The sequence below is a fragment of the Lepidochelys kempii genome, chromosome 1 (assembly GCF_965140265.1).
Source record: "Lepidochelys kempii isolate rLepKem1 chromosome 1, rLepKem1.hap2, whole genome shotgun sequence".
NCBI lineage: Eukaryota > Metazoa > Chordata > Testudines > Cheloniidae > Lepidochelys > Lepidochelys kempii.
The window spans coordinates 12,784,408-12,808,944 of NC_133256.1; the positions used below are offsets into that span (position 1 = coordinate 12,784,408).

The 24,537-nt window shown below is 45.0% G+C and overlaps 1 protein-coding gene across 5 annotated transcripts in view; it reads left to right on the forward strand.

Moving 5' to 3' along the window:
• The window catches only part of GDPD5 (glycerophosphodiester phosphodiesterase domain containing 5), a 340,619-nt gene that overhangs the window by 285,449 nt on the left and 30,633 nt on the right, over positions 1-24,537 (forward strand). For all 5 annotated transcript variants that reach the window (XM_073334875.1, XM_073334846.1, XM_073334855.1 and 2 more), the window contains 3 exons: positions 13,127-13,209; positions 19,003-19,153; positions 23,013-23,231. In XM_073334875.1, the coding sequence (XP_073190976.1) occupies positions 13,127-13,209; positions 19,003-19,153; positions 23,013-23,231 (453 nt within the window). The remainder of the gene's footprint in view (positions 1-13,126; positions 13,210-19,002; positions 19,154-23,012; positions 23,232-24,537) is intronic.

Below are 24,537 nucleotides of genomic sequence, written 5' to 3' on the forward strand. Positions count from 1 at the left end.
GCATGACTTGGTGTGTGATCTTGGGCATGTCATTTAACCTCACTGTTCCTTGGCTTACTCATCGACCTACCTTCTTCACAGGGGGTTGGGAAGCTTGGTAAATTGCTAAGTGCTTAGAGATCCTCTTACGAAGGTCACTATTTTGCTATGGAAAGGCACCTGCCCTGAAATTTCCAAAATCCTCCTGATTTTAGTGGCTCACTGTTGCTCCCCACGAAACCTGCTAAAGAGAGTTTGAAAGGCTCTGAAGTTATGTTGGGGGCCTCCAAAACTTTTCTGTAACCCACATTAACCTAGTTAGAGTGTGTCTTTGTCCTTATGTGTGGCTGGATCATATAAGAAATATGTTCCTGCCTGTGACTTAATGGACTTGGTCTTTTAGCTCACTGGTTCTCAACCAGGGGTACACAGAGCTCTTCCAGGGGGTATACCAACTCCTCTAGATATTTGCCTAGTTTTACAACAAGCTTTGTAAAAAGCACCAGTAAAGTCAGTACAAACTAAAATTTCATACAGACAATGACTTGTTTATACTGCTCTATATACTATACACTGAAATGTAAGCACAGTATTTATATTCCAATTGATTTATTTTATAATTATATGGTAAAAATGAGAAAGTCAGGAATTGTATTTTTAGGTCTGATTTTGTAAGCAAGTAGCTTTTAAGTGAGGTGAAATTTGGGGGTAGGCAAGACAAATCGGACTCCTGAAAGGGGTACAGTAGTCTGGAAAGGTTGAGACACACTGTAATTAGCTCAAGCAATAGAAACACATGCTTTTAGATCAAGGTCCTAGATTCCTTTCACTGTTAGGACTTAGGCAGGGGTATTTAAAAATGCAGCACAAGAAAATATCTTTGGCAGGTGACATTTTGAGACACAATGCTTACATGTGCCGTGCAATGCAAGAATACAACAATCCAAGGTTTAACAAGAACGTCGGAGGAACAGTTTTTTTTTTTTGGGGGGGGGGGGAATAATAAACAAGGGGACATAGGTTACTTTTTATAATGACTCAACCATTCCCAGTCTCTAGTCAAGCCTAAGTTAATTGTATCCAATTTGCGGGGGGGAGAAAACCTGGATTTGTGCTGGAAATGGCCCACCTTGATTATCATACACATTGTAAGGAGAGTGATCACTTTAGATAAGCTATTACCAGCAGGAGAGTAGGGTGGGGGGAGAGAAAACCTTTTGTAGTGATAAACACCCATTTTTTCATGGTTTGTGTGTATAAAAACATCTTTTGTATTTTCCACAGTATGCATCCGATGAAGTGAGCTGTAGCTCACGAAAACTTATGCTCAAATTAATTGGTTAGTCTCTAAGGTGCCAGAAGTACTCCTTTTCTTTTTGCGAATACAGACTAACACGGCTGTTACTCTGAAACCTGTCATAATGGGAGTTTGGTACCTGTCATTTATGCCATTGAAAATGTCTGCCAAGATCACCTTTCTGGTGAGGAGAAAAGTTCCCTGGTTCTTCTAGAACACCTGCCCTGTCCCAACCCCGCCACCAACCCTGACCCCTAGTCTGCGGGGCTGGGCGGCAGCCAGGACCCTGCTGTAAGGAGCCGGGCAGCAGCCCTGACCCCGCAACCAACCTTGACCCTGACCCCCACTGTCTGGGGCCAGACAGCAGCCCCGGCCCTGGACCCCACCGCCCGTCAGTATACAGTTGGGCTGCAGCTGTGTGCTAACTGGGCTTCATGCCGCCCATGGGCCGCGAGTTGAGAGCCGCTGTTCTAGAAGGATCAGAACCTAGATTTGTGGTGACCGGCCTTTAAGATTGGAAGAATTATGCATCACTGCTTTTGCATAAGCTCAAATGTAGTAAATATGGTTGTTCCATCAACCCCCTGCTTGTTTTTAGCTGTTAATCTTGAATATATGTTTGTTACTTTGTGTCAGAAGTGAGATTGTTAAATGATGGGCCTGTCTGGTATTGCAGGTAATCAATGGGAAGATTTATAGTACCAACAGCTTAGCATCGTAGATGCATCTTTTTGGAAAATTATATGATGCTTTATTTTCACTTCTTTTTATTGAGACCAAACGAGGCACTGGCCTTCTAAAGCAGCGTCAGGGTGGTACTGTGGAAACAACCAACCCAAGTGCACAGTGGAGACAGGAGTGGTTCATAATCATGGTGCTTGGGTCTCCAAATAGCAGGGAAGTAAATGCTCTTGGCAGAGCACCCAGACAGCTGTTCTTCTAATAGTGTGTCTTAACAGCATTGACAAAGACATAATGTTGAAACACTGTCTGCATCTTGTAGGAAACACACTAAAGAAAAACCCCTCTGACCTTGAGTACCACGTATTGGCTCTTTGTTCTGTCCCCATAGCACATGGTGGATATTTTTGTGCTGTGTGGAAATGCTCTGCACCGAGGAGGATTTTGTCAGGAATGCTGACTTGCTGATTTATTGTAGGTTCACACTTACAAAACCTTTTAAAGCCAAACTGGAGAGCCAATTTGAAACACCCAACACTTGAGTGGAGGCATGGAGGGGACCTGCTTCTGGTATGAAGCATCCTGATGGGCAGCCAATTTTTAATCTCTCTGACAATTACATTGTAGTTTATTATAATCCCAGAAAGGCTGGGCATTATGGTAGCAATGGGAAATTTACCATGAAATATATAATTATCACCTATGTCTCGCCAGTCGTATGTAAGCAGCTTTCCACACCATTATGAAGCTGTGATCCATTCCCCAAAGAACTCATGTATCACTGAGTTCTTTCAGCCTCTGTCTGACCGTCTCAGTGCCAGGTAGTGGCCCCCAAAAAGTGTTAACAGAGAGAACACTGACTGCTGCTCACAAACAAGCCCGTGAGTGAGAAACAGTGAGAGGAGGCATGTATGTGCAGGGAAGACTGCACATCCCACTATGAGATGCTCTGTCTTGATCTGAGCAGCTACCTTCTACCAAGGGTTATGGCTTATTGGATAACCTTCTAGCCAGCTGTGGTGTTCTGGCTCATCCATTCCTCCTCCCTACCTGGAAAGTAACGCATGTGATCTGTAATAAGCTACAGAAAACAAATAGCCTTTTTGCACAGTGGAAGAATTAAGTGAACAGAAAAGAACAAACGTCTCAAAATGTTCAAATATGGGTGCCTAAAGTCAGGCATCCAACTACACGTGGTAATAGGGAAATATGGCCTGGTATTCAAAGGGGTCTGTTCATCTTCAGCTCCCGGTGACTTCAGTGAAAGGAGAGGATCCACAGCACTTTTGAAATCAGGCAACATTTATTCAGTTCTTTATCCTTAGGCACCAAATTTAAAACTTGGCCGGAGGGATATAAAGGATTGTAACCGGAGACATCAACTTCATCTACATATCGCCATCACTGATGTAACTAATGAATCCCATCTAGAGTCTGTCATCCAATTGAGACCTTAAAACAATAATAAAAATCTCTTGTCTCGCTATTAAATATCTAATAGTATGTTTTGTAAGTTTTGCTTGGTCTCCTTGGCCAAAATGTTTCTTCCCTCATTGCTGCATTCTTGTTTACCTCCTTCCACCCTCAGGGTGACGTACCAGTAGTGCTGAATATGTATAGTCCATTAAATCTATTAGAATCCTTTGGGATTATTATTAGAAGCTGATTCAAAGCCAAGATATTTCATCTGTCTATTAGGTCAGTGTCTCACTTCTTATATGGTTTATTTGGCTGAAGTTTGTGGTAAGTCTCAGAAGCCATGTGGGAGATCATATTGTGATGCTGTATCAAACCTGCTGCAATTCAAAGGGTTTAACTCCCCCACAAGCTTTGTGATCCATAATTCAAGGGAGTATTTTATGACCTTGAGTAAACAACCCAAATCCCTTCCCCTCTAGTGCAGCAAGACTTGAAAAGGATCCTTTAGCGAAGGGTCTCTACGGGTTTGTTATTTGGGTCTAAAAACTCCTAAACCTTTCCTGTTTTTTGTTTTAGACAAAACAAAGTCCAGAGGTGGGAGAAACACCCGGCTTTGTACAAAAGGCTTCAGATCCCTGGGGCTGACTTGCATGAGGCCTATTTCCTGCACACTCTGCAAATGTAAACGTAACTCTTTATTTGGGGAATGGGTGTTTTTATTTTGAAACCTTTTTGCTGTTAAAACCTGGTTTTAACAATGTCACTCCTGAAATGGATCCCATAACAAGTAAAACATGAGGCGGAAAGAGCATTAGATGCAGGGAATTCCAACGGAAGCCTTTGAAGAGAAATGGTTTGCTGCTATTTTGGTAGTAGTTGTTTTTTGGGCGGGCTATAAGTATCAAGAATGTTAGTGATTACCTGTGTAGGGACCCACTGACTCTCAGTCATTCTCTCTACCCAAGGTACTATAGTATCTGAAAACCACACAATTTTAAAAATGTCATCCCTGTGAGGTAGTGCAGTACTACTGCACTGATGGGGAACAGAGCACGGAGAGACTGAGTCCCTTGCCCAAGGCAACACAGGAAGTCTGTGGCAGAATATAGGATTGCTGAGAGTGTCCTGAATCCCAGTCTAGTACCCTAACCACTGGACCACCCTTCCTCTGTCCAAATAATCACTATATTTCCCATCCTTCCGCAGTCTTGTCTGTTTAGAATGTAAACTGTCTTTTTTTCTCTCTTTGTATAAAGCCCAGCACAACATTTGTCCTGAGTGGGGCCTTTGGGCATTTTTGAGATATAAACAATACATATGGATCCATGAAACTGTGAACTACCCAAATCTGACTTACACAGAAGAAAAACTCCGTCTTCCAGATCTTGTTCTGTCACCATGTCAAGGCTGGTTATAATTGCTTACCAACAAAGTGGTGGTTGGTACAAAATACCAAGAAATTCCCTTCCTATCTAATCCTTCCCATGTATCATTATAAGCAAGAGCCAAGTCTTTCAGTACAGCTGAGTGAATAATGCTGGGAATGTTCTGTAACTATTTAATTTTAAAATGAACTGAGTTTATTTGCACCCCTTTGTTCATTTCCCAAAAACATTCGAGTCATCCAGGAAGTTTGAAGCAAACTTGGCTAGCGGCAACAAAAGGTCTTGCATGCACAGCCAATCAGAGGACAGAAACAATGTTGTTTGACATATCTGACCCATTACAGCAAAGCAGCTCGGTTCACATTTAGAATATTCACAACAAATCCATAGAACAAAAAATGCAGAAGGATATTACTTTGGATAATAAACTTAAGGAAGTTGCAATTGGCTTGTGAATGTTCTCTGTGGAAAACAAACTACATTTGCTGAGTAAGTAATACACTGCAAATCATTTGCTCCATTCTCTGCTTCAGCAATCACTGAGAGGTAGATTTTGGACTGATCGTTGCAAGTTATCAATTAAATCAAGCTCCACTGTCAAGAACTAATTTTCCAAGCACTCTGCATAGAGGATTCCAATTGACATTCAAAGGAGTCTTGATCCTGATGTGGGGCTTGCATGATCAGGCCTTAGAATGAAAACATTACTGTCTTCTTTCCATCAGGTTAACTTTCCTATAACTTGGTTCTCTTAAGAAACCAGTTATACCAGATGGCAATAGAGCAAGGGTTTTTTAAAGAAAATCTGCCTGTTAACATTGGACTAAGGGAGAAACTTATTCCTAGTAGTGATATAAATATTTCCATCTGGAAGTGATTCATCTCTGTTTTACAGTTTTTGCTAGAGAATTAAAAAAACCCAAAACTTAAAACAAAACAAACCCCTTATACTCCAAGTGGATGACTTTGTTGTGGCAGTGGCTAGCTCCCTTGGGCACATCTCTGCTAAGTATGTCACTGATTGCTTTGCATTTCCTACTTTTCTAGGGAGAAGAGAGGTTGGTGGGAGTGAAACGTATTCCACTTGGATAATCCCAGTGCTCCTTTACAAAAGTCCTCTTCAAAGCTCACAGCTCTGGTTTTAAAATCACTTTGCAAGCATGAAGCGGCTGGGCAGAGAGAAGTGCTTTCTCAGCAATAGTGAGCAGACCTCTGGGAATAAACAAAAAGCTGGTCTAAAGGGAGTGGGTTTGATTTATGAAGATCCCTGGCTCTCTTGTGTTCTCTTGGATGCTCTGCAGAGTTGTGTGTGAAGGCATTGTCAATTGAAGAGCCATAATAAAGCCAGCACTAAATGACACTTCCCTATACCCAGGCATGGGGAATAGTGAAGTGATATACAAATTGGTGGGGGAAGAGGCCTTGTGAAAAATGGAGAATCAACAGTTGTAGATAAAGGAGAGGTGGAGTCTAAATTCTAATGATTATATTTGTGTATCTGTATTGTGGTGGTACCCAGAGGCTCCAATCAGGAGCAGTACCCCATTGTTACTTATTTGTATTCCTGTAGGAGCCCTGGGACCAGAACCCCATTTTGCCAGGCACTATATAAGCACAGAGCCACAAGACAGTCCCAGCTCCAAGGAGCTCACCATCTAAATATGAGATGAGGGACAACTGATGGATACGGATGTGGGCATACAAGGGAACAGAGAGACAATAACAACATGACAGGCCGTGGTTTGAGCTAGATCCTGCATGCACACGCACACATGCAGTGGAAGGGGCAGTCCTTGCCCTGGAGAGCTTAGAGTAGCTTGAAATTAGATCAACAAATGAGTGTTATGCACACACAAGAAGAAAAGGGAGCTAGAGAGGCAAAGAGTAATGGGTAAGGAGATCACGTGGTTACATAGACCAGCCATTGCCCAGCTTCGTAGCACTTCAAGTTATATGTCATTGGAATTACAAGAAATACTGCCTTTAGAGCCTGATCCTCCACTGTTGTCATGCAGCACAGTGCTGTTGGCTTCAGTGGAGCTTGATGGTTTATTCCAGCTGAGGATCTAGTGCATAGTGGGCACCATTTTAAACATTTAGGGTTCATCACCCCAGGTTCTTGCTGTAGACTTGGTATCTTCCTTAGCAGGAGATCCCACAGGATCGCAGTCACCGCAGAGTAGCAAATAATGAATTTTGATGGTATTGGCTATACAACCTCCATTTCTGGAGCTGAGTTGTGAAATGCTTGTTCCTCTGAATGTCCAGCATTAGCACTAGAGCTGAGTGTGGGGACAAATCTAGGTTTCCTGAAGCTGGTGAATCTGGGTTGTGGCCTGAGCTGATTTGTGGTTCTGAGTTGAATTTTTTTGAGAAACCAATGGCTTTGCAGGGTGGTCAGCCGGCAGCCAGACAAAACATGGCTTCTACAGAGTTTTTTGCTTTGAGTTTTCTGGTTCCTTAAAAGTGAAACTGAATGCTGCAAGCCCCAGAGGAACTGAAACAGCTCTGCAAAAATCTCTCCGTGGCTTGAAACTGCATTTTCACCCAGCACTGGTTCTGTCTAAGCACAGATGCTGGGATTTTCAAAGGTGTCTAAGGCAGTCAGGTTCCCGAATTTCAGTGAATATCCCAGCTTTAAACTGCAGTCCTCACCATGGTGTCTGTGTCAGCCTGGCCCAAATACACTATATCTGATATGCTGCTCAGTACAACCTATAGACAGCCAGTATTGTATGACCAGGTGACAAAGCAAGACAGTGTCCCAAAGAAACAGTTTCCTTAGTAAGCTTTGATCTCTGTCATTTTACAGGTGTGGGTATTATTAGAGGCCAAATGACCAATGTCCGGTTGGAAGTTTCAAAATGGCTGACATACCCTCTTCCGTGCATGTGCTCTAGGGCCTCTCAGACCAGAGGACCCTAAAGAGCTTTATTTATACAAAAACCATTTCACTCACCACTGAAGCGCAGCTACTTCTGGAGTAGAGCCATTGTATCAGCGCACAGCATCGCCACGTATATGTTTTCATTTGGCTCAGTCTAAGCTGTTGTGCGTTTTACATTGTGAGTCATCTTCAATGTACCTTGTAGAAACTCTTGAAGAATGGTTGGCAGCATTGGAATCTTTGCTTGTTTTATTACATTTCCTTTGTGCATCTCCTCCTACAATTCGTCCCCATGGAGACCAAGATTCCCCTGGCCATTCAGTTTTGGGCCCCCTCTGTACTACAAAGCCTACCGTTTCCTAGTCATACTGGTGTCAGAACATAGTTTGGGTTTGCCTGAGGGTAGGCCCGAACAAAACCCATACTAGTGTTTTAGCCTTGGTAAAGAGCAGAGCACAGCTTCTTCTCATCCACACAGACAAATCTTGTTCTCACTTCGTGTGGGGTGCTTAAACGGGGAGTCTGCAGTATGTGCAGGACCTTATTCATTCAGCGACACCTCCGCCTTGGGAAAATTTTGAGATAGAGAGAGAAGGTGGGTGAGGGAATATCTGTTGTTGGAGCAACTCCTATTAGTGGAAAGGACAAACTTTTGAGCTTCACAGAGCTCTTCCTCAGGTCTGGAGAAAGTAACCAGATCGTCCAAGCTAAATACAAGGTGGGACAGATTGTTAAACCTAAGGGATTCACACCTGTTGAGGGAGACCATAGAATCATAGAATATCAGGGTTGGAAGGGACCTCAGGAGGTCATCTAGTCCAACACCCTGCTCAAAGCAGGACCGATCCCCAACTAAATCATCCCAGCCAGGGCTTTGTCAAGCCTGACCTTAAAAACTTCTAAGGAAGGAGATTCCACCACCTCCCTAGGTAACACATTCCAGTGTTTCACCACCCTCCTAGTGAAAAAGTTTTTCCTAATATCCAACCTAAACCTCCCCCACTGCAACTTCAGACCATTACTCCTCGTTCTGTCACCTGCTACCACTAAGAACAGTCTAGATCCATTCTCTTTGGAACCCCCTTTCAGGTAGTTGAAAGCAGCTATCAAATCCCCCCTCATCCTTCCCTTCCGCAGACTAAACAATCCCAGTTCCCTCAGCCTCTCCTCATAAGTCATGTGTTCCAGTCCCTTAATCGTTTTTGTTGATTAGGGGACATCGGATGAAGTGAGCAGTAGCTCACAAAAGCTTATGCTCAAATAAATTCTTTAGTCTCTAAGGTGCCACAAGTCCTCCTTTTCTTTTTGCAGATACAGACTAACATGGCTGCTACTCTGAAACCTGTCTTTGTGAAAAGTGTTCACCCACAGGTGACAGGCTGTTTTTTTTATATAATTTTTCTGTGTGAGCTCTTTCAAGAGCACAGTGATTGTCTGACTTCGCCCATGTAGTTGTTGCTGGGGCATTTGGTGCACTGGATGAGATACACTACATGTTGTGATAGGCAAGTGCAGGACCCGGGGATCTTGAAAAGTATGTTATCGGATTATTCATCATTATAGCAGTAGAGAGAGATGTCTGCAGGTTTTGCATCTGTTGCTCTGTCAGGGTCTGTTGCTGCTTTGAGTTGGTGTGTCCTGATCTGTGGGGAGCTTGCTTCGGATGATGAGCTTGGCAACACTGGGAGGGTATTTGAAGGCCAAAAGAGGGGATTCAGGAAAGATTTCTTTCAGGATGGGGTCCCCATCTAGTACAGGTTGTAATTGTTTGATGCTTCCTCATATGGGTTCCAATGTGGGGTGGTAGGTGACAATGAGGGGTGTGCAATCAGAGGGGATTTTATTTCTGTATTGAAGCAGGTTCTCCCAGAGTATTTGGGTGGCCCACTCCATGATGTGATCTACTTCTCTGGTGGAGTGTCCTTGTTTAGTGAAAGTGGTTTTAAGTGTGTGGAGATGTGTATCCCAGACTTTCTCTTCTGAGCATATTCTGTGGTATTTGAGTGCTTAGCTGTGTATAAAAACATCTTCTGTATTTTCCGCAGTATGCATCCGATGAAGTGAGCTGTAGCTCACGAAAGCTTATGCTCAAATAAATTGGTTAGTCTCTAAGGTGCCACAAGTACTCCTTTTCTTTTAGCTGTAGATAATAGATTTCTTGGTGTGTCTAGGGTGGTTACTGGATCTGTGGAGGGAAGTGTGGTGAGCCATGGGCTTCCCTTGTGGAATTTGATTGTGATGTCCCAGAAGCTGATGCTAGTGTGGGAGTGTTAATTTAGAGAGAGTGTGATGGATGGGTGGTGGCTGTTGAGGTGTGGGGGAAATCTGTGAGGGAGTGGCCTATAAACAGGTTGGCATGTTGGGGAGCCATCTTAGTACCCATGGCTGTTCCCATCATTTGGACAGCGTGTTTGTTGTTAAAGGTAAAGTGGTTGTGGGCGAGGATGAAATGGATGAGTCTGGAGATGTTTGCAGTGGATTTCTGAGTGGTGTTGATATCTGAGGCAGGCAGCAATACCATCGTGGTGAACGATGTTTGGCGTCTAGGAAATTGACTTCCATAGGGGCAAGGATGGTGTTCTGAGGGAGCTAGTTAATGCTGCAGATTTTCTGGAAGAACTTAGTTGTGGCCTGGAGGAAAATGGCCTTTTGGAGGATGGTTTCCCTTGGTCCTGATGTTCCTTCAGTCAGAGTGCCGTGGCCAAATATGATGGGTCTGCCTAGGTTCCCTTGTGTATCTTGGGAAGTTTGTAGAAGGTCTCTTAGAATTGTTTGGGGAAGAATTTGATGATATCTTTAAATTCCTGTGTGGATTATGGTGTAGGTAAGTCTGCTGCAGTTTCCACGGTAAACATCTGATGAAGTGAGCTGTAGCTCACGAAAGCTCATGCTCAAATAAATTGGTTAGTCTCTAAGGTGCCACAAGTACTCCTTTTCTTTTTGCGAATACAGACTAACACGGCTGTTCCTCTGAAACCTGGTATTCTTTCAGTTCTTTGTAGTAGATGGTATCAGAATTGTTGGTGGGCTCATCATGAGTAAGGCTGCAAGTCTGTCATGGAGGTCACGGATTGAATTTCCAGGACCTTTCTGACTTCTGCAGTGGCCAGTGCGGCTGGCCCCAAGGCTACCTGAGCAGATGGGGCAGCCCCGGGGCCAGATGCGCCAGCCACTGCTGGAGCAGCCCTGGGGGCCAACGGAGCAGCAACGGTCCCGGGGGTGCCCCTGGAGCAGCAACGGTGTCTCTAGGTTCCACACCGCCCAGGCCCCCCTCAACTCCCTGGGGTTCCCAGAGCAGCTAAGATTTGGTCAGGGGTATTTATAGTACAAGTCATGGACAGGTCATGGTCTGTGAATATTTGCTTATTGCCCGTGACTTATCCATGACTTTTATTAAAAATACCTATGACTAAATCTTAGCCTTAGTCATGATTGAGGACTACAATGGTGCCTCCTTTGTCTGCTGATTTGACCATTAACTGATAAGTGGATTTTTTTTGCTTGTGACTATTGGTGCGACGTGGTAGCTGTGGGTGATGTCTTCGTTGTGAAAATTCCTTGAGGTAGAGTCGGTGAACGAATGTTTCCAGGTCTCCACATCAGACGTTCGGTCCCTTGGAGAGTACAGCTAATTCAGTTCCCGGTGTCTTGATAGCTTGATGATATTGGGGTGTCGTGTAGTGTCCATGTGGATGGGTCCTGGTGTCGTGGTTTCTCCTAGAAGTTAAACTTGATAATAACAACCACCAACGCGGTGATTTGTGGAATCTGTGCTGTGGAGTTAGTCTAATTTGTTTTGTTTTTTTTATAGTGTTCCATAGACAGAGCCTCAGAGAAGCTTCACTGCTTAAAATGGAAATATTTAGCAACTTGTTTATAATCACTGTGGATATGATTTCTTATTTGCCTTTTGATGCTGCAGTTCAGTTTATATTTCTAGTCACTCCTACTGTGCTTAGCTCAGTGAGAGAAGTGCAATGACTGGGCAGAAAAAACATCTGCCAGAATCCACATTTTTCTTAGAGTGCTGGTCCTCATGTACCTGAGTCTAACAAGTAGTGTCCACTGGCCCACACATGCTCTGGACCAATGGTATAAGAGGCAGTGGGGGCCAGCACCTCTCCAGTTCCTTCTTACTGCCATGTGGAATCCCAATGTCCACAGATTTTCTCCAGATTTTCTCTTAGATCTCCTGTAAATAGCTATGGGTAATAGTTTTATATTTTTTACATTAGCATAGTTAGAATTTTATAGTATCGTTCGTACAGCTTGGTTTTTTCCTGTTCTGGTCAGAAGCCTTTTAAGTAGGCTTGAAAAAGTGGATGTGAGGCCTGTGTTCACAATAGCTCCTAACTCAGACAGTGTGTCCATACACCAGCCTTGCATTTCTCTCTCTTAAGATACCCCATGTAGGGTCGAGCTCAGACTTTGTCTGTGCAGGTCCTAGCCTGTTGTTTCTGAGTGAGTGACTGCAGCCTGTGAAAGAGACTGTCAAGTGATGCTCAGTGGAAACAGGATTAGCTTGCTTTGTTCATTTTAATGAAACCCGAACTACTCGGTAAGACATGAGAAGCTATGCAAGAGCAGGGAGTGCTTTAGCAAAGGGTAACCGGTATGTTTGCGCTGGCTGACCAAGATCTTTGCTTGAATGCTGCCCCCTTCTGACAGCTTTGGACATTGCACTTGTATTTGAAATAGTTATCTTTATCTTGACCTCATGTGACTCATGTGGTGAGAGTTGTGGGTGTTCCCCCTTTCTTTGTCTGTTTGACTAGTCTGTCTTTGATTTTCTAGACAGACATTGTGGCTTACTCTTATTTTTGTAAAACAGCATGTACATTGATGGAAACCTCTTCAAGCCAAAGGGTGCGGCAGCACCCCTACTTGCAGCACCCATGAATAGCTGTGACTGCGGGGTACCAACTCCATGTAACCAGCCAGCCTTTATGGGCACGCCAACAAACACTCTGCAGGCCATCAGTCCTCTGTAAACCACAATTTGAGAACCAATGCAGCTGACCAGTACATGTTACCAAACCTTTTAAACAGCGTATGACTGCAAATCCAGAGCTCACTGGGACTTTGGTGCACATCATGATCATTCAGTATAGATCTACCAATGAACTGGCCCCTACCCACTGAGTAAAGGAGAATATCTGTTAGCAGCGAGCAGATTTAAACCATGATGCTGGGCAGATTTAGTTCCATCTGTGAAGTGCCGTAGTCATTACACATCCTACCCCAAGCCAGTGTGTTCCAGTAACATTACATGATTCTCCCTGAGTACATTGTATGAAGTCTTGTAATATTTTTTTTAGTAATGTTGCTTTGTTGTCTCTCTCCAACCTTTTAATGATCTCCTGTAAGTATTTTGATTTTTGTTGTATTGTTGTTGCAGCGTCATGTGTGGCTGACCGAAAGGGGGATTTATAAACATTGCTACTTTATTAATAAACTTTTTCACTGCTTCTTCCCTAGCTGGCACCAGAAAACACTCTGATGTCCTTCCAAAAAGCAGTGGAGCAGAAAATACATGGAGTGCAAGCTGATGTAGCGATAAGGCAAGTCTGTGTAACTGTTTGCTTCAAGTGCAATGATTTTCTTTAGGGACCGGTCCAACCCAAATCCCTAGATCTGCTTTGTTTTGTTTCCAGATCTGAATTTTGCCACTTAAGTTTTCCACTGTGGCATCCTCTGAGAAGGGCCTCTTGGAGAGTGTGCTCGTATCTTCTCATATGCTGCTATTTATAAAGTATGTAAGTTAGTCATTTGGCTGGCACAATGATTAGGGATTAAATTATAAAGGAAACCAGGCTTTCTACTAATCTTCATATCAAGGGCCAAAATTCACGACAGGGTGCCATCTTATAGTTTGCTTTATTATGATGAAATAAGGTAACGTGGGGCTGGTTTGCCTTAGTCTGGCTGCCTTCTCCAAAGGAGTACAGTGGAACCTGCTTGTAAAGAGCTTGGCTATCATGAAGTTCTGGTCGCATGGAAGGAAAATGAAAGTCCTAAATTTTTTCATTGTGTTGTACAGTGCCACCCGAGTTAAAACAGTCATGAGAATTTACCAGCCCAGATGCAAAATCCCTTTGCCTTCCCTTACCCTGATGCAGAAAATGTAATTAGATTTGTGTCTGCCTGTTTACCCACACACACACCTAACCCCCCACAAAAAAAACCAGTTCTACCCTCTAGAACTTGGCAAGGCTGAGTTGGGGGAGTCTTTGAAAGAGTGGAGTTATTCTCACATAAAAAATGTCTAAGAGGGCAATTTTCTGCATTTAATTTTCTCAGACCTCCTAGATCTCTTTAATATAAATATTGTATGCATGTTTTTTTCATAGACATCCAACATGTGCACATTTGCAGAAAGCAGATTGGACATAGTCTGTACAACAAACTTCCATTCAGTTGGAGCAAACAGTGGGAGGCAAAACTTGAAAGGGACATTTTTAAGGATGATTGTGTACGACCGCTATTACGGTAGCACCTAGCAGCAGCAGTCAGGCTCAGGGCCCCATAGTAGAACCGCTGTGTACAAACACAGAGTAGAAGGACCGCCCTTGCCCCAAGGAGCTAATTTAAGGCCAGGTGCAGCATTGTGTGTGATAAAGAATAAGCAGCAGCGAGGGAGGGAGGGAGGCCGGCCAGCTATATGAAAGGTTAGGTGGTATATTTATTTTGAATTAGAAGATACAAGTCACAGACAAATATCTAAAGTTCCTGCTGCTTGTCTTTGAACTTGCCCATTTGGACCAAATTGAAGGTTGTTAAGTGGAAGATATAAAAAGGGAGAGTATCACAGTGGTTATGGTTAATGTTGTTCAGCTGACTTCTCCTCAATTTGCATGCAACAGAAATGAATGAAGTGGAATAGACGAATGGGGCACAGGAGAAAAAAAAAAAGGAAGTGAAAGAGGAGAATAGAGGCAGGGCGAAATGGGGAAGGGATAGCAGGAGAGGACTCACTTCCACTTTGGCTGTGGATGTACAGCAAACCACATTCAGAAAAGGCATTCCCTTTAGTACCTTCCCAGGGCTTTAACCACACTTGCCAGGCTGAATCCTGGAGAGGGTGCTTTTTATTTCTGTCAGGTTAGATACTAAATCTGATTCTCTTTGCATGGGGGAGGATGTGGATTCTCATGGTTTCATTTTCCTGCACTGAAAGTGACCTTCTCTTGCTTGTCTAATAATGACACTGCGTTTGCATATAGTGTGGATCAGGATTCATATCTGATGCTAAGAAATAGCTTGAAATTAACCCACTAGAGAGACACATAATTGGTATTTAAAAAAACACCCAAAAAACCTCTTTGGTGGGTTATTCTATCTGAAAGGCATCTCTGCGGTAGATAGGCTTGTGGGTTGTGGAGTTTGAACATCAGGGCTTCTCTTTTGCAATCGCTGTCTGACAGCAAACAGATTTAAACCCTAATGGAAGTTCCTGTCTGCTGTAACGGGAGGTCATTTTGCAGTGTTGAAGGACAAATCAGGGTTGATAGCGGCTTAATCCCTTAATGAATTCACTTTTGAATTACTCTAAACTGTTGCAAAGAGAATACCATTGGAAGCAAAATAATCGCTTGTGTGTTGGGGATGATCCTGGTCGCTTTGCATACCTATTCTATTCGACATTGGTGAGGCCTCATCTGGAGTACTGTGTCCAGTTTTGGGCCCCACACTTCAAGAAGGATGTGGATAAATTGGAGAGAGTCCAGCGAAGGGCAACAAAAATGATTAGGGGACTGGAACACATGACTTATGAGGAGAGGCTGAGGGAGCTGGGATTGTTTAGCCTGCAGAAGAGACGAATGAGGGGGGATTTGATAGCTGCTTTCAACTACCTGAAAGGGGGTTCCAAAGAGGATGGCTCTAGACTGTTCTCAATGGTAGCAGATGACAGAACGAGGAGTAATGGTCTCAAGTTGCAGTGGGGGAGGTTTAGATTGGATATTAGGAAAAACTTTTTCACTAAGAGGGTGGTGAAACACTGGAATGCGTTACCTAGGGAGGTGGTAGAATCTCCTTCCTTAGAGGTTTTTAAGGTCAGGCTTGACAAAGCCCTGGCTGGGATGATTTAACTGGGAATTGGTCCTGCTTTGAGCAGGGGGTTGGACTAGATGACCTTCTGGGGTCCCTTCCAACCCTGATATTCTATGATTCTATGATTCTAACCGAGTCAGCCAACCTTATGGAAGAGCGGAGTTGAAAGTATCACGCAAGCACCCTGAGCCTGGACCAGATCATCCTGCTGAAATGGCAGTCCTGTGTCCACTGCCCCCTCCAGGAGAACCCTGATCTGTACTTCAGCTGAAAAGCTTTTGTCTCCCCTACCTCCATGGGAACGTGGAGTCTGCATGTTTCCTTGACATCATGCCCCGCCTTGATTCATAAAATGCATCCTGTAAGATCTTTATAAAGTCAGGGTTCCACTATACATGCAGTGCCTTTCTTACCTATGCATGTTTGTATGGTGCTACTTAGCCCATGCGTTCCAAATGACAGTACACCTGGATGGGGCCCAGGAGGGGATTAGAAAGGGGAGAGAATGTTAAAGGCCACGCAGGGTTTCTGCATGGCACTGTGGTGGTTAAAGAGGGTCTGAGTACACTGTGCTGAGAAATGTACTGAGTCGTAGGCTCCTGTCTACCTTAAGCATTCAACACACTTCATTCCGTGTCTGCTCGGCAGTTTTAAACCCCATGAAAGACCTTCAGATGTCGAGGCATGATGTGCTTCTAGCCAGGACTGGTGCTCTGTCAGCGTGTTGCTTTGGGTGGAAAGGCAGTTTATATAATTCATTGCTAGAAATAGAAAACTAGATCTGAGTGACATTTCAGATAAGGGCCTTCTGCAGGCAGTGGTGAAGCTGGGACTGCATTTGCTCTGTCAACTAAAGTAGGTCTTTGTACCGCTCCCAGCTCAAGGCAGACTCCCAATTAGGTTCAAATGGGTTTCACTGTAACCCTGTCCGTATTCAAGATCTCCCTCTTGAGCCTCACTCCAGTGGGGATCTGTGCTTTGATACCCCGAGCCGTTTCCAGGGCTTCACCCCCCGCACCTCAGGCCAGCCGATCACTGGAGAAGCGTGGCAGCAGCTTCCTGACGAACAGCTGTCCCAACATGTCTTCCCCACTGCGAAAATCATGTCTAGAGCCTTATTCTTTCAAAAGAGTTTGCTGCACTGCTCTGAGATAGATTTCAAACCTCCACAGCAAAGAATTCCCATCCACAGCTCTTCAACCTCTGTGGGATCCCTCTTTTTCTTTTAATGTTGCCACACTTCTGTCATCTTTTTTGAAGTGTTTGTTAAACACCTGGGTGGGGCCTATGGGCACTGTATAGATGCGGCTATTTTACTTCATGGGGCAAAATTCTGTTTATGGTATCTGCCCGCTCCTCTGCAGCTGCTTGTATGGATGCTGCCTTCAATATATTTTACTCTGAATCTAGCACACCTCTCTAGGTTAACCCATATCTTCAGAGGAAATGTGTGTGTGGTTATTATGGTCAGAAAAGCAATTTCATAAAAATAACAACTTAGCTCAGCTCATCTGCTGCCTGGTCTGCATTACAAGTGTATCTGGTTTTTCTGACCAAAATATGGATGTTTGTTACTCCGGTTTTAGCACTGCAGAGCCGGTACAACTATGGATAGTAAGGCTGGCTCCTACATCCTCAACAAAATTGTTCAGTAAGTTCAGGTATAAAGCCATGGTTAGTTCCCTTTTTAAAAAAGTTCATAATGTAATGAGAGACAGGCAGGCGTAATGTGACCACAGGATTAAGAACCAGAGTGCTAATCCTAGCCCCAACACTATCTCCATCTATGGCCTGGGGCGAGTCTCCTAATCCCCTTCCTAGTTTTCACATCTGTGGAATGGGAATACTGCTCCTGTACTTCACAGGGTCGTTGTGAAATGTAGCCAGCTCATGTTTGGAGAGCTCTTTGTGGCCTAAACCCTTTATGCTACTGCTGAGTAGTAGTAGTTGGACCGTTTAGGGCAAGGTGAATCTCAAAAGGTTACTCTGGATTTCATGTTTGCTTTGGATGTTTATCGGAACTTTTTGCGCAGTTGGGCTGGGAATCTCGTGAAAATAGGCTCTCTTGTGAGATCCCCCAGCATCTTCTGCTTCCGACTGGCTTGTAAATAACACAAGCACTGTGCCTCTTGCCATATTTGTGTGCTTCCTGCCCCCAACCAAGTCCCAGAAGGGCAAAAGCAGGTCAAAATGAAAAATGAACCACCAAAAAACACCCACAACTAAACCCGAGGAACTAGATAACTCTTCTTCAGCAACCTGTGTCGTCCATTCCGACTGCACTGTTGCTGTCATTTGTTCCTTGTGAGGTGATGTTTTCAAAAGTGCCTAGGTTACTCAGGATACTAAATCACATTTTCAAAAGTGACTTAGGCTTTGTCTACACTTACAGCGGCATGTAGAGTACATACACTACACGCCCCCCAGCATGAGTTTAAATAGCCAAGACAAGGCTTATGCGAGTAGACTAAAGACACGGCAGAACCTTAAGGTAGGTACCCTACAGGGCTGTCTACCCACCCAAACCATAGGGAAAGGCTCTGGTAGTGGAAAAAAGGGTTCTGGCAGTAGGGAGGCAGCTCCTTGCTGTTGGAAACTTTCCTCGCTGCATCACCCATGCCAGACACTTTTCACTGCAGCGTGTACTACACGTACCCTACACAAAGTCACCACCGGTACAGACTATGCATCAGACACTTAATGGTCTAAACCTTATTGAAATTCCACGGGACTTTGAGGGTCCTACACAGGGAAATTGGGGTCCTAAGTAACTCAGGTGCTTTTGAAAATGTTATCATTATTTTAACATTATCAAAATGCTATCTAATTTTTAGGTTGTAAGACTTTCGGGGCAGGCATTATTTGCTTTACACATGTATAAAGGGCCTCCCATGCTAAAACAAAATTAACGGGATTCAGAATGAATTTTCAGAGGGTTTTGGGCCTCAGTAGAACGGGGTGAGGTTTTGGCAATCATTCAGGTGGGGAGTTTTGTTCTTATCCAAGTTAGTTTACCAAATCCTAAGAGAAACTCTAAGTTAAGGGTGGAGCTGTGCAAACCTTGAAATGGATGAAAGTATCTGAAATGCATTTTAAAGATGATTTTTCTCCTGTGTGTGTAGCTTTGTAAATGAATCAAGAACACTGAGGGCCTGCAAAATTAATTGAGATCTTGACCCCATTTTAACCCTGGTCTGAAAAGCTGGAGAGAGGGTGGAGCAGAAACCATCTGTTCTTCTCTAATATTGTGTACGTGCTAGCTAATAGCCATAGGTTAATGGAGATGCTTGTTTGCTTTGCAGCTATGATGGGGTGCCATTCCTTATGCACGACAAGACACTCAGGAGGACAACTAACGTGGAGGAAGTGTTTCCAGAACTGGCCTACGAGCATTCTTACATGTTCAACTGGACTGACCTGGAGAGGCTTAATGCTGGAAAATGGTTCCTAAGGGTGCGTGCGATCATATACTGAAGATAGGGTCCCTACCATCTGGAGGGGGTGGGGGCAGGGTGTTGTGTGCCCTGTATCCAAAGTCAGGACATTGGTTGAAAGTTCACACCACAGACCCTGTCAGGTGGATGGGCATGCTGCTGTCCCGATAATAAAAGGGTTTAATGAAGGGTGAATAGACCAAGCCAGGCTTCCCCGGTGCTGCTTTGTCAACCCCATTCAACTCTGCCCTACGGCACCAAGTACCTTAGCTCTGCCGTTTTGATTGTTGGGCACAGCACTATAGCCAATTCCAGCCTGTCAAATGAAGGAATCTTCCAGAGGCCCCCACCACGGTTCTAAAACGGAATGCACAAATGTTGGTCTGTGTTTGCACGTCCTGAAACTCTGACTTCTGTGCACAAACATTGAATTTTGCATTTGCATCTGCTGGGAGCTGGTGGCAGGTTGATAGGGCAATGGGCTAAGAGTAAAGAGACTTGGCTTCTAAAGCTGCTCAGCCGCACAGCTGCTTGAGAACATGGGCAAGCCACTTGCACTGTTTCTCAGATCCCCATTTTAAAAATGAAGAAAATAGGACAAAAAAAGTGTTAAGTATTATTCCTTATTGGTACTGCCGTGAGTTCTCCTAGCAGGCCCTCAAATGTTACTGCACATCAGTCAAAAGCTTCCTCCATCCCCATGTTAGGCAGAGACAAAGAAGAGTTGTGTTTATATTGAATCAGCTCCTTACAGAGAATATAGCACTTGTCCTTTCTTGCTAAAATACTCCTGATTGTGAGGCTCTTCTACAGCCTCTCGAAGATGAGAACTTTTGGTTGTATCCTGCTTTCGCTCTGCACAGCAGTGGGATGTTGCAAAAACCCTCTTGTGTTCTAATGTTTTTAAAATCCTTAGTGCAATTTACCAGTCCAACAGCAATGTGCTTCCTCTTTATTTCGCTTTTAAGACCCCTTACCATGCCTCCTGTGTGGGGATTAACATGTAAATCAGATGGTGGGGTGAATGGATTCTGAGCAGACTCCATTTTTTTTATCAAATACCATTTCTTTCTTAATAAAGCTGGGGGCTGATCTCAGATTCACCCTCGGCTGAGTGCAATAGAGATGACATGGAGGTTTAATGGAAGGTGACGCTCAGATTTAATGAATATATATATCCCAGCTCCTCTGCACTGTCAGATAAGGAACCTCTCCAGATTGCACAGCGTATTGGGGACTGGCAGCTCTGCGTCTGTCTGAAGTGACTCATCGCTAGTGGCGTCTAGCATTTCCTCTGCCACAACATCCATCCAGCAGTGTCACTAGGGTGCGGCCACCAATTATGGACTCCCTTTGTAATTCTGCCTGTCCAGTTCCTCGGCCTGCCGAGTAAATTCTGTTTGAATGACGCTGAGTTCCCCTACTTGGGTGTCTAACAAAACAACACCCACATAGCTTCCGGCTGCCTGGGGAGAATGTCTAAAGCAGTGGTCCCCAAGCTGTGGGGCTGCCCCCCTACGGGGGAGCAGAAGAACATTTGGGGGGCAGGCAACAGGACCCAAGAGGGGGTGGAGAAGGAGCACCACCCAGCCGCAGCTCTGGCCCCAGCCATAGCTCCGCTTGGCCCCCCTGCTCTATCCCCCAGGCCCAATTCCCCTCGACGCCTTGCTCCTGCCCCAGCTCCTGCCCCATCCCCAGTTCTGCTCTTAGCTCCACCTTCAACCCAACCTCTTCTGCTGAGCCAACTGTGCAGTAATGGAGCCGGGGGAAGCACAGACTGATTCCACTACTGGTAAGGGGGTGGGGGTGCGACAGGAAAAGTTTGGGCACCGCTGGTCTGAAGGGTCAGCACTATCGCTTGATTTCAATCACCGAAGGCTGCCTTTTTTGTAGCGTTTCCCCGGGTTGCCTTCTCATTACTCTTTGTGGTTGGATGATGATGTTTAGATGGTTTTAAACCAAGGTATAGCACTTTTCATCCAAGGGTCCCAAAGCACTTTAGAAAGGATGGTAAATAGAGGAACACAATAATTCTACTAGATTGGATCAGACCACTGGTCTGTCTAGCCCCAGATCCTGTATCCAACAGTGACCTGTACTGACGTCTTCAGAGGACAGGGCAAGAAACATCTCAGGAGGCTATGATGGGGTAACCTGTCCCCCAGGGAAAACTTCCTCTTGATACCCCATAGCAAGAGGTTTTTTGTTGGTTTTTTTTTTGGGGGGGGGGGGAGAGAATCATCACCATGTCATAGAATATCAGGGTTGGAAGGGATCTCAGGAGATCATCTAGTCCAACCCTCTGCTCAAAGCAGGACCAGTCCCCAGTTTTTTTCCCCAGATCCCTAAATGGCCCCCTCAGGGATTGAACTCACAACCCTGGGTTTAGCAGGCCGGTGCTCAAACCACTGAACTTTATTCCCTGAAGCGTGAGGGTTTAAATCTCTTCCAAAATTCTTTTGGGTTTTCAATCTTTACTATAATGGCCTCTTCAGTCCTAGCAGATAAAAGTAAAACAAGATTGTATGGCTGAAATAAGGTGGAATTTTTTATTAGTGAGCGTAATTAACCTTTGGAACAATTTACCAAGGTTTGTGGTGGATCCTCCATCACTGGGAATTTTTAAATCAATATTGGGTGTTTTTCTAAAAGCTCTGCTCTAGTTCAAACAGGAGTCAATTCAGGGAAGTCTTATGGCCTGTGTTAAACAGGAGCTCAGACTAGATAATCACAGTGGTCACTTCTGGCCACCAAATCTATGAATCTGTTATAACTCTGGATGGTCTTTGTATTCATATAAGTATCCCGTCCTTTTTAGAAGCCTAGTAACTCTTGATCTCAGTCATATCTAGTGGCAGTGAGTTCCATGGGCTAATTAATACTTCCTTCATCCGTTTTGAATTTTCCACCTTTCTGTTTCTGTATTATGAAATGGGCCAAATTAGATGTTTCCAGACTCTTCAAATGTATTTTCATGCCCCTGATCGTTCTGCTCACCCATTTCCAACCCCCTTCTATTTCTGCTATAGTCTTTGAGGTGGGGTGACCAGAACTGCATACAGTACTCCTGGTAAGCATGCATCATATCCTCCAATGGGAAAACAGGGTCAGGGAGGATTTGCCAAAGTCGTTCAACAAGTCAGTGTCAGAACTGAAAATAGAAGCCATCTCTCTTGGCACCTAGTTCAGTACCTTATTCACTGGGGCCACACTGCCTCCTGGTATGAAAGACGTTGCTTGACTGTTCCCTTTCAGGACTGAGACCTATCAATAGAGCTGGGTGGGAAATGGTTTCCCACACTGTGAAAATTTCTGAGATTTCAAATATGGTTCCCGTTCCAGGATGTAACTGAGGCCTCGTGAAATTTTTCATGAAGAACAAGAGAGAGAGGGGAGGAGCGAGAGAGATCACAGAATACCCAGGGGACCAGGGTGCTCACCTGGGACATGTGAGGCTGAGATTCAAGTCTCTCTGCCTGATTCACAGCAAGGACTTGGACCTGGGGTTCTGACCTTCCCAGGGAGTGCCCCCAGCCACCTGGTTACTGGGCATTCTGAAGTCTGGGTTGCCTCTCTCTCTGACCAGCAATTCCATCCTGGACCTGAGAAACCTTTCCTGACTACAGTTTGAATGGAAACCGACCCTTTCCCAGAAAAGACATCTGTTTTAATTAATCAGTATTTTCTGGCAAAAAAACCCTGTTGTGTTGGCCAACTTTCCCTAGCAGCTTGGCTAGTCACAAGGCAGATTTCAGGGGCAGCTGCCAGAGGTAACTTCATTGCCACCACGACGTGGGCAGAAATGAGTTCTGTCTGACCTCTGTCACAGCAGGGACCCCAGATGCATGGCAATAACTTTGACCCTTGTTTGTTTTCAGAGTGACCCCTTCTGGACTGCTGGCTCCCTCTCGGGTTCAGATTACCTGGAAGCTGCAAACCAATCGGTCTGTAAGCTGGCTGATATGTTGCAGATCGCCAAGGACAACATGTCAGTGATCTTGAACTTTCAGGACCTGCCACGAGATCATCCATACTACAGCACTTACATCAACATTACCCTGCAAACCATACTGGACTCTGGGATCCAGCAGCAGGCTGTAAGTCCTGCAGCGTTTTGGAGACAGGCTCGTGGGCTGGCTCTTTCAAGCTCAGAGGAAGAGGAGTTTGCTTTAGTAACTGGAGAAATCAGGGTTCCATGCAGAAGATTGATTTCTGGCCAGTTTTCTTTCTGCTGTAGAGGCTTTTGACCTCCTCTGTGCTTAGCCATGGTGAAACCATGCTGCTCACTTCCCGATTATAGTGTCCATCCTCTAACTCTCAGCGGTCTGGGGTGTTCCGATCCCAGAAAGCCTCTCTCTTCGTTCCCTTGCACTGCTCTCTTGCAATGTGGGTGCTGTTTGGGTCGCACCAGGATTTGGGCTGCCCCAGAGCACACAATCTGCCGGGGCTCACACAGGGAAATCAGGATGCAGGCAGTGCGGTATCAGGAGGCCTCGTCACAGCTTGATCCCAATGTTCTCTGAGGCTGAATGGTGCTGGGTCCTGCCACCAGGGGTGTAGGATGCAGAGACAATCACAGACCTCTTCATGTGAGTGGCTGTGCTAAAGTGCCCAGCAGCAGGAGCACGTGAGACTCCTCCAGCACAAGACAGCTCCTTCCAGTGTGTCCAGCTAATCCCCAGAGCCAGGTTTCAGTACAAAAGCGAAGGGAAGCCTCCCTCTCCAGTAAGCCCCCATCAGTTCCTGCCTCTTCCCACCTTTCAAGGAATTGTTGCCCCTTTGGCCAGATGGTTCCCAAAATCCGGCACCTTGCAGGGTGGTGTTTTCGGTTTGGATGAGAAATCAGTGATGCAGAGTCAGGGTATCTTAGCGTGATCTGTTTATTTACAGAATGTGCTTGTGGTCCTGTTTCCCTGAACAGAAGGAGGAACAAACATGCACACAGGCAGCTTCTGTTGGCAGAAATCCCATCCACACCTGCACTGTCCCAAGAAGCGGCTGCCAGTCTGCCTCTGCTTCTCCCCAGGGCTCCAGAGGTCCTGCTTGCTCAGTTACTCACTCCAGCTGCTGAACCTGCAGCCTCGACCCAGCTCCTAGGAAACCCTGTTAGCTGCATGAGCTCCCAGCAGCCACTCTCTTCCTTTAAGCAATGATTCTTTCAGGGTGGGAGAAGCTGGAAGTGGCAGGAGCTTACTGCAGAGCGAAGATTCCCATTTCCCAGGTTCAAACCTCGGGGCACTGGGGCAGCTCTTGAAATGTGACATCTGCTCAGCCCAGCCAAAATGGGAAACATCTGAGATTTCCCCCTCCTTCCCTTCTGATTTTAAATTGTTGAAAGTAGCTTACAGTCAAACATGCGGATGTGCTAAGCAGCTGAACATCTTGTGACTGTGAAATATTTCA